This window comes from Primulina eburnea, chromosome 14 (genome assembly GCF_022965805.1).
Source record: "Primulina eburnea isolate SZY01 chromosome 14, ASM2296580v1, whole genome shotgun sequence".
Taxonomy (NCBI): Eukaryota; Viridiplantae; Streptophyta; class Magnoliopsida; order Lamiales; family Gesneriaceae; genus Primulina; species Primulina eburnea.
Window position 1 is genome coordinate 15,741,620 of NC_133114.1, and position 12,868 is coordinate 15,754,487.

Sequence of the window (12,868 nt, forward strand, 5' to 3'; positions counted from 1 at the left end):
ATAGATTTCTGAATTTTGCGTACTTTATGCTCACTTTCTACTGATGTGATTCCTTCAGGCTGAGACCTGCAAATCTCTTCCTTAATTTCACCATTATGGAACACTGTCTTCACACTCATATGTCATATTTTGTACTCATATCATGTTACTATTGTTAGCTATATTTTAATGGACTTAAACATTGCGATTGGAAAAAAATGTTTCATTATAGTCAATTTCTTGTCTTTGAGTATATCTTTTTGTTACTAGCCTAGCCTTGAAGGTCGCTACCTTCACATCCATTTGAGTTTTTTTTATAATCCATTTGCATCATATGAAAATTATTCCCTCAGGTGGAGCTACCAAAGACTATACTTGGTTCCAATACATGGAGTCCATCTTGGACTACATGGCTTCAAGCCATTTGGATAAATCAACATCAGATATTTCTTCTTTGAATTTTCTTGGATCACATCTAGGAATGAGCTCATCTTGGCCCTCTTCAAGAAGCATGCTCATTTTATTGATTAACTTGAGATTCTTTCAGATCTCCTAGGAGCATGTATTTCTTCGACTAGTTGTTGGGGCATGGTTTCTATTATTTCAGAAATTGGTGTTTCTCGAATTTCATCTAGGTATATCATCCACCATTTTCTATCTAATAGAAACTCATTTTCCAAGAAAGTGACAATTCTTGAAACAAACACTTTTATTTCTTTGAGATAATAGAAAAATATCCAACAGAGTACATTGTATATCCTACAAAATAGCACAAATTGATTCTTCTATCAAATTTATCTCTCACTGCCTTCTCCACATAAGTAGGATATTCTCATATTCTTAGGAAATAATATTTGAGAGGCTTTCTCATCCATATATCTTATGGTGTTTTATCAACTGCCTTTTTATGGACATTATTCAACAACATTGTTGCAATTTCTAGCTCAAATCTCCAAAAAGATGAAGAAAATTCAGTGAATCTCAAATAGATCGAACCATGTACATCAAAGTTCAATTGCGGCGTTCTGAAACACCATTCTAATGTGGTGTGGCATAAGGAGTCCACAATGAGAGAATCTCATTCTCTTTAAGATAGTCTTGAAATTCAGTACTTATGTATTCTCCATATTGTCCAGATCGAAGTTTTTTAATACTTTTTCCAAATTGTATATCTACTTATGCTCTGAATTCTCAAAACTTTTCAAAGAATTCAGACTTGTATTTAATTAAATACATATACTCGTACTTCGAATAGCCATTAGCAAAGGTAATAAATTAAGATTGTCCATATTTGGTGCTAACACTTAGCGAGCCACACACATATATATGGATAAAATCGAATAGGTCATGTGTGCATTCCAATTTTCCTAGGAAATGAGCTTTGGTCATTTTTTCTTTCACACATGACTTACATGTGTTAAGAGAGTTTATGTCTTATAAATCAAATATGCCCTCTCCCACTAACTTGTGCATAATTCTTTAGGAAATATGTCATAGTCTAGCGTGTCATAAGTGTAATTGGTTTATACTATCTTGTTTTTTTTTTTTGTTGAATTAATTTAGACATTGTTTAATAAAATATCATCATATTTTTTGAAATCTAGCTATTGTCAGACCACCTCTAGTCTAGATACTTTCCAATGTTCAAACTTCTTGCAATGACAAAAAACATTGTACCCTTTAATAATTCGTCAGAGTATAATTCTTATTGGGCTTTTTTTGAAGGGACAAAAGGGTTCTTTCCTTCCCTTGTGTTCATTTTTTAGTCCCACATGATGATCCCACTAAGAAAACAATTTTTTCCTTATCTACGGTAGCCTCGATCATAAGAATATTGACTAGCTTTTCAAGATTATCCTTTATATTATTCATATCAAAGTTCACCACAATCCCGTCAATTGAGGAAATGAGTAACAACAAGATGATGTCATCATGGAACTCGTTTGGAATCACCAATTCCAGGCTCATCACCTTCTCAATAAGCACAATCATATGTCCGTCCACCATGCTCATGGGCTGAGGCCCCATCTTGCATGTATGTAATCATGTTCTTCTTGATAGTAGTGTACCTCACTTTACAAGTTTGAGCACCATAAAACTCTTTCATGTGCATTCGAATGTTAAAAACATTCATTATTTCCTCAAACTTCTTTTGTAGTTCATTTGACATAGAAGCGAGCATATTACACGTAGCTTGTAAATTATGGTCCAACTATTTCTCAAGCTTTTCTACTTCAGCAAGACTGACATTTCAGGTACCTCTTTTGGAAGAGACCTAATAAGTGTGTATGTCATCTCTTTTCCGATAGCAGAACAATATTTTAATTCTTTAGCCAATCTTGATAGCTTGGTCCTATTATCTTGTGTTGATCGATTATTGTGGATAATGTATTGCATTACGAAATCGCAAATATACTGAATATGAAAACTAATAATCATTGTCATCTATTTTAAAATATTTTATAATACATAAAATATGGATTTTTTATAAATTATCTCCCGCTATCTTGACATTTTCACCATCCTTTGATAAAAACAGGAAATCATATTTCCTTAGTGATTACGTAAGACCCAATTAATAGATTATAATTATGAATAATATCAATTAATCATTATTTCAAAAATACAGAGCTCAATACAACCCCTTTCAACCCTCACGTAATTATTCCCTTATTTGATAAAGGCTCAATAATATGATGATGTTTTTCTTCACTTATATAGCTCGAACCATCAATGTCAAATCTTCGTAAATGGACGTCATGAGACCACCCCGTCCCCAATAATATGAGCCGAAGTCGTGGGAATTCCACGTTATTCACATCAAGTATGTCAGTGAAAGTCACATTTTTCCAGCGTACAAGCTTCCCCAATAATATGATCTAGAGAGTCACTTGGATAATGTTCATCATACCAAAAAAATCAAGCTTTACTTTAATTTCTGTTTTTATGGGCATATAAATTTTGAATCTTTTCCAAAATGAGGGATTTTAATTGAAATGTTTCACATCATTAATTTAAAATCTCATATCATGTTTGTTTGTATGTTTTCCTAATCCATGCAACTCTTGTTATTATAATAATAATGCACATACTGATTGTTTATTATATATAACATGAAAATAATAAAATTTGATCGATAACCGAAAGCTATGTGATCTGTGAGAGCCATAAATGGGTCCCAAGTCCAACACCTAAATACAGGGATGCAAATGCAATATTATAAAAGCTTCAAGTATTTTACATGTTTTCGATATTCATATCTCTTGATGATCTGGACCCACCATATTCAAATCTTGAAACCCTACTAAATATAATATTTAAAATTTCTAGGGCACATTAGGATATAAATTTAAGATGTGAGACATGCCAAAAACAAGCCCACGTTAATGATTATCAAATAATTAAACACAACAATATAAAATTTCATAACATATAGCTAATAAATTGGCCACGACTTTTGATCATCTTTATATCATATAATATCATATATTATAAAATAATATCAAATATTATCACTTAAATCATGTGTGTTGTAAACTTATCAATAACTGCAATAATTAAAAATAAATTAATAATTTGAATACACCATTAGTCAATAATCCAAGGACAAACTTGCAATAAATCCATATCTCCAAACTCAACTTTTTTCTTACTCCCCATCCCTTCATATCGTTGTTTGAGCTCCCCAATTTTTTAAAATTCCAAAAATATCTTCAATCCTCATAATTTTGGTATGTGACATTGTTTTACCTATCGAGCCTGTTCTTAAAGGCATATAATTTAAAGGCATGCATCTACACAAGGTTTCCAGCCTATATACCATGATCACATGATCGATATTTTTTTAAAATAAATGGTCCATCATGATTTCGTATAATAAATTGAACATTTATCTTTTTGACCGGAGTATCGTCGGGTTATATCCACCGGGTTTTACAGATTGATCCTCAAAAGCTAACCACACACTCGCAACATATAGTTCCTGACGCAAATTCCTTTAACAGCACCTAGCGCAACCCTGTTTTGTTTCCTATCTCAGGGTGTATAGTAAACTAGTTCAATTTGTAAATAATACATGAGAGGGATAAGAAGCCGTGGTATGACCAGTAGATATGTGTTTGGATTATATCTCCTGAGATTTCATTTCCTCTTTTTTTAATTTTTATAAAGATCTTGGAAAATATTCAGCTGATCTCTTATTACTTTAATATGTCTCTTGGAAACCCTGAGATATGAAACACACATTTCCTTGATTCCAAATTCCATATTAGTCTTGTGAGTTTTACTTATTCCCATTTTAGCTTTATTTATAGGTGTAATTGGGTCCAAGTCTTTTGTCTATTTCTTAGATTTCCTTTTCTTCGGGGATAAGGAATCCAGTGTCTTTTTGTAATTTTCCATCTTTTATTGGTGGTCCTTTCTTTTTGGGGCAGTGGGTAAATCACGTGCCCACTTACTTTTGTCGGGGAATCTTAGACTTTTGGTGTTCCCGAGGAAAACGTGACTGCGATCTTTCACCACTTGGTCCTGTTTCTACAAGATCTTCCGGTCCGATCTGGATCTAAAGCCCTTGCCAAACTCTGGCTCCTTTTAGTTCTGGCATTCTGGACAGATATTTTCTGACCATCTTCCCACATGAGCTATGTTACAAAATTTTCGTCGAGTTTCTTTGCTTCCCGGCAGCTTGCTATTCCACAGAGGATTTTTTTCTTTTCAAATAATTCTTTTGCAAAGCTTGTTGTTTTTCCTGTCATAGTATTTAACAGGAACGATCCATTTATTGAATTATGATAAAACTTAAATGGAGACATGACTTTGCCATCTCGGTTAGACAGACCCATAGACCCCATGTTCTTCTAGTAGAGATGTCATTTTTCTAGTAGAGATGTCATCTTCAGTTATTGAAGCAACAAGGAGTGTTTCTTCTGATGGAGGATCTTTGATAAATTTTTAAACATTTGTGTTCGGCCTCCTTAGCTTGATAAATTGAAAGGCTTCATGAGAGTCTTTTCATTGTGGTTCTGGTGTTGTACTGAAAAAGTATAACTCCATAATGTCTCCTCTAGACAAAAAGTCATTGTTTGCCCATGTTTCATGAAGAACTTCCTGGATCCATTTAGGTAAACCTGAGATTCTGGGAAGCTGGGTGATGTAGTACAAACCGAGGCAAGAGCCCCGAATTCATACCATGCTTTTACCTCCTTTGGATATAAATTTGGTTTCATCCATTCCCTGGGATATTTTCCTGATACATCAACTCTGATGGTTGTTGGGTTAATGCCTATTCTTGTTTTTAATTTCTCCAGTTATGTTGATACACCTGAAATGGAGAAATAGTATTTTCATTAATATCAACCTTATATTGACCCTTGTCTGTATTAGGTCTAAGGCTGATATTTCCCTCTTCAATCCCCGAGGTTAAGAGTTGACTTGAAGACTCGAAATAAGGATCTAAAGTTTCAATTTTTGTTCCATTCGACTAATCTGGGGATGATCTCGACTTAACACTTGTGCTAGGGGTATTTGAATCCCCTGCTCCAGGTATAGAATTATGTACTCGAAAACACTCCGTTTGTGAACCAGTGGCTTCTCAATGCCTTTGAGGATAGAACTTTGCATTACAGACCATAACTGAGTATAAGCTTGTAAACATCCTGTAATTCGATAAGAGACTATTATCTTATCAGCTTATTGTAGGCTACCTGCAACTTCTGCATTTAGGGCAAGCTTGTTGAAACTAGCCTTCTCGGGTTTAGATTTTATTCTATTGGATCAGAGATACCGCTAGAATCCAATATTTGTGTGATTTTCAATGATTCAGAGATATTGCTAGCCATTGGTTTACAACTTCATGAGATTCAGGAAATCACTTGTCTTTATTCGAGCTTAACTTAATTAGTCACATTATTTTCATCAACCTCTTGACCAAGAACATTAGAACATAATTCTGATCATACCCATCAAATAATGACAATAGTGTCTAGTAGCATCATCCCATAATCCCCTAGGTATCACTGACAATGTCTGCAATAATCAGTAAGTTATGGTTAGCATACAGTACGGTCTCTTCAACATATATATCTCGATCGAATCTACAATCATTGGTGTATCAGGAGTTGTAAATGAATTCGATAACAATGTGATATATCTTTGAGTAATCATGGTGGTGTCGTATGTGAAACTAAGGAAACACTTTTCTATAATGCACATGTCTTACTCTGACCAAATATTTATTGCACTATTAACTTATCAAATGAAATATGATATCAACACCCGTAGGTTAGCAGTGAATCCCCGATACAATGCATCGGCTCCTATATATGTCGAAACTACAACAAGTATCGCCTCCTGATGACCCTCGTGAAGTCGGTAAACGAATCAAGTGCTAGTACGTAGAACCTTCATATTATCCCGAGTCAAATGACGAATGATGTACAACCATAACTGCAGACTCATCCACTCGATAAGTGATAACCAATTGGAAAGTCTGAAAGACAATTGTTCAGTGCCTCATCCAATAAGTACTCATCTATATGAATAGATATCTTCATGTCCTTACCAATGAAATATGATGTATGATTTTTACATCATAGATGTTATCTCGGCTCAAGCCACCTTTAACCTTGTTTTGAATGGCTAAATTATCTAGGAATGAGTTTCAATATATAATACACTTTCAAATGAATTTTATGATCTACATTACGAGATATACCTCATGGTATTATAATATATTCAAGGGCTTTATCCATTCAGCTTGCATTGATTTACAAATAAGGTAAATGTTGTAACTGGATAAAACTATAAAGTATTATTTTAAATAAAAGTCAATAAAACCCAAGTTACAAGTTGGTTCGCCAAAAACGTACTCTAACAATTATTATAATCTTTTGATTTTTAGCAAGTGACATGAAGTCTTGCGTGAAGAGTATATTATGGACAGTGAGTTAACTCACTATTCTCATTTGTAAATTGGAACCTTTTATGTTTTAATATTAATAGCTTGGAGTGGCTCAAAAGAGAAACCAAGCATTGGTGTGATATCACCCTATGCTGCGCAAGTCGCGGCAATTGATCAAACGCTTAAACAGAACTGCAGAAACCGCCATAGGTTTCAGGTTAAGGTGAAGTCCATTGATGGGTTTCAAGGTGGAGAAGAAGATATTATTATCATATCAACTGTAAGGTCTAATGAAAGTGGATCAATTGGTTTTTTGTCTAACCTGCAGAGAATTAATGTCGCCCTGACGAGAGCTCGGTATGCGATCACGCAAAATTTTGATCTCTTAATTTTCAATGATACCTCAAAAATTTGATGCTTGTGGGTTCTATATATTTCTTCCAGTCATTGTCTCTGGATCTTAGGAGATGAAAGAACTTTGTGTCAAGCCCAATCAGTTTGGAAAGCATTGATAGTCGACGCGAAGCGCCGGCATTGTTTCTATACTTGGAAAGATGATCGTGACATTGACAAAACTGTTAGAACTGCAACGAAAGAGTTGGAAGAACTTGATGATATGATTTTTAAAAATACAAGATGGAAGGTACGTACTTTGTCTTAGGCAGCATTTTTTTATACAAGAAATTTCAACTGTTGATTCTGGCAGATTTTATATTATCTGATCCAATAGTGATATCAATCAAGGGAGATATATACAAAATCTAATCAAAATTTTTTATTACGCGAGAACTCGTAAAAATCTAATCAAATTTGCATTCCTTCCAGCATAAATTATAATCATAATAATTTAAATCAATTGAGAAATTAATTTTATCTATTCCCCTAGCTCCCATGGTTATACCTTCCACTTTATTTGAGTCTATTCACTCCTTTCGTTTTCATCTATTCCACAAATAAATTATTGCCTTATATAATTAATTTAATTCATTATTAATTACATTCAAACTCACAATTAAGTTTATTATTTTAGACATGTGAGTCATGGAGAAGTATTACTAGATGTTCATGCATTTGTGTGATATGATATGATTAATTACTTTTGGTCATGAAAATTAATATAATTGTTTATAATATCTTGTTTGATAATGACTATATCGATTTACCTTTAATTTATTGTAAAGCAGCTATTTGACATCAAATGAACAAAGAAATTCAAATAAAATTTGTCAATAATTAGGAGAAAATGAAAGACAGATTCATGTAATAACTCATAGAAATCAACTTTTTTCACAAGTACCAACTATTAATTATTTAGAAATGGCAATAATTAAAAGAAACTTTGCAAAACAATTCAGAGAAGACTAAAGATTGAAGAAACGTTTAAAGGCATTAAAAAAATTAATTGAGCAAACTAATGATGTAGGAGTTGCCTTCAAGTAGGAAAATTAGTATAATTGTCTAAAAAATTATGTTTGATCGTTACAGTATCAATTCATCTTTAGTTTCTAAAGAAACTATTTCGTATAAAACTTACAAATTAATTTATATAAAGTTGTCAATAATTAGGGGAAAATGAAAGATTGAATACTAACAACTCAGAGAAATCCTCTTTACAACTTAAAAATTTGAGAAAAAACTGAATATTCTTTGATCAACTATTAGAAATCCTACTTCATCAGAAGACAAATTTAAGCAATGACTATATCACACAAAATCCATTTTTAATTGATTATAAGTTACACTAAAACTTTACATACATTACACTAAAACTTTACATACAAAACATATATAGAATATTAAAAGGTATAAATAAATATTTAAAGGAATCATGAAGGTCGATTAACTGGAAGAAGCTAAAGAAAACATAGGAGTTACTTTTTACTTGACTAAATTAGGTTATATAGATAATTCATTAGCATTGTTAATAGTATGGTATTAGTATTTGTTTGATAAGTTCCTCTCTCAGTATACACATATTTGAGTGCGTTCTATAATATTTGATAGGTGTTTGTTCTCCTGTATTAAGAGAGTTTGTGTTCTCTTTGGAAACACAGTGAGTGAGTTGTACACCAGTAAAATATTATAGTGGAAATCTTTTCATCTTGCCCGTGGTTTTTACCCTAATAATTTTTAGGGGTTTTCCACGTAAATCTCGGTGTCCAATTTATTCTTTATTTTCGGGTTTTATTATCTCAAATTCCACACGTGGGACCAACAAGTGGTATCAGAGCCTTGGTTTAAAATTTCCTAAAATTCTGAGTATGCTCTGTGGTTGCAGCTTAGACTGATCTTCTACATCAGAAAAGATTTTTTGAGATTTTTTATTTAAGGCGGGATTATTTTGTCTGGTCTACTAAAATTGTTGTAGACATAATGGCGGGAAGGTACGAGATAGCAAAGTTCAACGGAAGCAATTTTATGCTGTGGAAAATAAAGATACAAGCAGTTTTAAGAAAGAAGAATTGCTTGGCGGCTATTGGAGACAGACCGGTGGAGATTGCGGATGATGGAAAGTGGAATGAGATGAATGACAACGCTGTTGCCAATTTACACTTGGCTATAGCAGACGAAGTTTTGTCAAGTATCTCTAAGATAAAAACAGCTAAAGTTATCTGGGATACTCTAACAAAGATGTACGAGGTCAAGTCGCTACACAATATGATTTTCCTAAAGAGAAGGCTTTATACTCTTCGGATGGCGGAATCCTCATCGATGACCGACCATATCAATACACTAAATACTCTATTTGCCCAACTCACTTCCATGGGGCATAAAATAGGGGAAAATGAACGTGCGGAGCTTCTACTTCAAAGTTTACAAGATTCATATGATCAACTTATCATCAACATTACCAACAATATTCTTATGGGCTTTCTAAGATTCGACGATGTCTTAACTGCGGTTCTCGGAGAAGAAAGCCGACGCAAGAATAAGGAAGATAGGTTGGTATCCTCGAAGCAGGCAGAGGCGTTACCGATGATAAGAGGAAGATTCATGGACCGTGACTCCAGTGGGAGCCAAAGGCGAGGTAGATCAAAGTCGAGAAGTAAGAAGAAAAATATTTACTGCTTTAAATGTGGCGGTAAAGGGCACTTCAAGAGAGAGTGTACGAGTATCGATAAAAGTTCTCAAGGAAATGTGGCCAGTACTTCAGGCAGTGGTGAAATATTATTCAGCGAAGCAGCAACTGTTGCAGAAGGCAGACACAAATTTTGTGACACATGGATTATGGATTCAGGAGCGACGTGGCACATGACGTCTCGGAGAGAATGGTTTGATCATTATGAACCAGTCTCAGGAGGATCTGTATTCATGGGAAATGATCATGCCTTGGAAATCGCTGGGGTCGGTACTATCAAAATTAAAATGTTTGATGGCACCATTCGCACCATACAGGAGGTACGACATGTGAAAGGACTGACGAAAAATCTTTTGTCCTTGGGGCAATTGGATGACATCGGGTGCAAAACTCGTATCGAGAATGGGATCATGAAAATTGTGAAAGGCGCGCTTGTGGTTATGAAGGCGGAAAAGGTTGCTGCAAATCTGTATGTACTTTTGGGAGAAACACACAAAGAGGCAGAACTAGCTGTTGCATCAATTGGTTCAGGAGAAGAATTAACAGTGTTATGGCATAGAAAGCTCGGGCATATGTCAGAACGAGGGTTGAAAATTCTCTCAGAACGGAAGCTGCTGCCGGGACTTACAAAAGTGTCACTACCCTTTTGTGAGCACTGTGTTACCAGTAAACAACACAGATTAAAGTTTGAAACTTCTACTGCCAGGAGCAAAAGCATATTGGAGCTGATTCATTCGGATGTTTGGCAAGCACCGGTTGTATCCCTAGGAGGAGCGAGATACTTTGTCTCGTTCATTGATGATTTCTCTAGGAGATGTTGGGTGTATCCAATCAAGAAGAAATCAGATGTTTTCCAGATCTTCAAAGATTTCAAAGCGCGGGTTGAACTTGATTCTGAAAAGAAAATCAAGTGTCTGAGGACTGACAATGGAGGAGAATATACGAGTGACGAGTTTGATGAATTTTGTCAACATGAAGGCATCAAGAGACAGTTCACGACGGCTTACACACCTCAACAGAATGGAGTGGCGGAGCGGATGAACAGAACCTTGTTGGACAGAACAAGAGCTATGTTGAGGACTGCAGGTCTAGAAAAATCATTTTGGGCGGAAGCAGTCAAAACCGCTTGTTATATTATCAATCGTTCTCCATCAGTGGCGATTGATCTGAAGACTCCGATGGAGATGTGGACCGGGAAGTCGACAGATTATTCTCATTTGCATACATTTGGAAGTCCTGTGTACGTTCTGTACAATGAGCAAGAAAGATCGAAGTTGGATTCGAAATCCAGAAAATGTATCTTCTTGGGTTATGCTGATGGAGTAAAGGGGTTTCGCTTGTGGGATCCTACTGTTCACAAGCTTGTCATCAGCAGGGATGTTATCTTCGAGGAAGATAAAGTAAAGGGAGACAAAGGCACACCGAATTCAGAAACTACTATATTTCAGGTGGAAAATAAGACAGACGAAGGTCAAGTTTCTTGTGAAGCAGTACCAGAGCACGAAGAACAAGAACATGTTGAGTCTGAGATTTCCAATGTGAGGCAGTCAACTCGAGACAGAAGACCACCAGGTTGGCTTTCAGATTATGTCACTGAAAGCAACATTGCATATTGTCTATTATCAGAGGATGATGAGCCATCGAGTTTCCACGAGGCTACTCAAAGCTCGGATGTATCCTTATGGATGATAGCAATGCAAGAAGAGTTGGAGGCTTTAGACAGGAATAAAACTTGGGATCTTGTTACACTACCACGAGGAAGGAAAGCCATTGGAAACAGATGGGTCTATAAGATCAAGCGTGATGGCAACAACCAGGTGGAGCGGTATCGTGCTAGATTGGTGGTAAAAGGGTATGCTCAGAAAGAAGGCATTGACTTCAATGAGATATTTTCTCCTGTGGTTCGGCTTACAACAGTCAGAGTGTTGCTGGAATTGTGTGCGGTGTTTGACCTACATCTAGAACAGCTAGATGTGAAAACGGCATTTCTTCATGAAGATCTTGAAGAAGAAATCTATATGCTCCAGCCAGAAGGTTTTGCGGAAAAAGGCAAAGAGAACTTGGTTTGCAGGTTGAAGAAATCTCTGTACGGTCTCAAACAGGCGCCGAGGTGTTGGTACAAGAGATTTGATTCCTATATCATGAGCCTTGGATACAACAGATTGAGTGCAGACCCTTGTACGTATTTCAAGAGGTCCGGTGATGATTATATCATTTTGCTGTTGTATGTGGACGACATGTTGGTAGAAGGCCCAAGAAAGATCAAGTCCAAGGATTGAAGGCACAGTTGGCTAGGAAATTTGATATGAAGGACTTGGGACCAGCAAACAAGATTCTAGGGATGCAAGTTCACCGAGACAGAAGTAACAAAAAGATTTGGCTTTCTCAGAAAAATTATTTGAAGAAAATCTTGCAACGCTTCAACATGCAAGATAGTAAGCCAATTTCGACCACTCTTCCTGTTAACTTCAAGTTATCCTCTGAGATGTGTCCTAGCAGTGAAGCAGAGAGGATGGAGATGTCTCGAGTACCGTATGCATCAGCAGTGGGAAGTTTGATGTTCGCTATGATCTGTACAAGACCGGACATTGCTCAAGCAGTGGGAGCAGTTAGTCGGTATATGGCGAATCCTGGACGAGAGCATTGGAGCACTGTTAAGAGGATCCTTAGATATATTAAGGGTACCTCGAATGCTGCATTATGTTATGGAGGATCAGATTTTACACTCAGGGGCTATGTCGATTCAGATTATGCAGGTGATCCTGATAAGAGAAAATCTACTACTGGTCATGTGTTTACACTTGCAGGAGGAGCAGTAAGCTGGGTTTCAAAACTGCAGACAGTTGTGGCGTTATCTACAACAGAGGCAGAATACATGGCAGCTACTCAAGGTTGCAAGGAGGCAATATGGA

The 12,868-nt window shown here is 35.7% G+C and overlaps 1 protein-coding gene across 1 annotated transcript in view; it reads left to right on the forward strand.

The window, feature by feature from the left end:
• Positions 1 to 12,868, forward strand: part of LOC140811618 (uncharacterized) — a 45,822-nt gene that overhangs the window by 6,458 nt on the left and 26,496 nt on the right. Inside the window, exons 5-6 of the mRNA XM_073169616.1 lie at positions 6,979 to 7,234; positions 7,322 to 7,520. Of these exons, the coding sequence (XP_073025717.1) occupies positions 6,979 to 7,234; positions 7,322 to 7,520 (455 nt within the window). The remainder of the gene's footprint in view (positions 1 to 6,978; positions 7,235 to 7,321; positions 7,521 to 12,868) is intronic.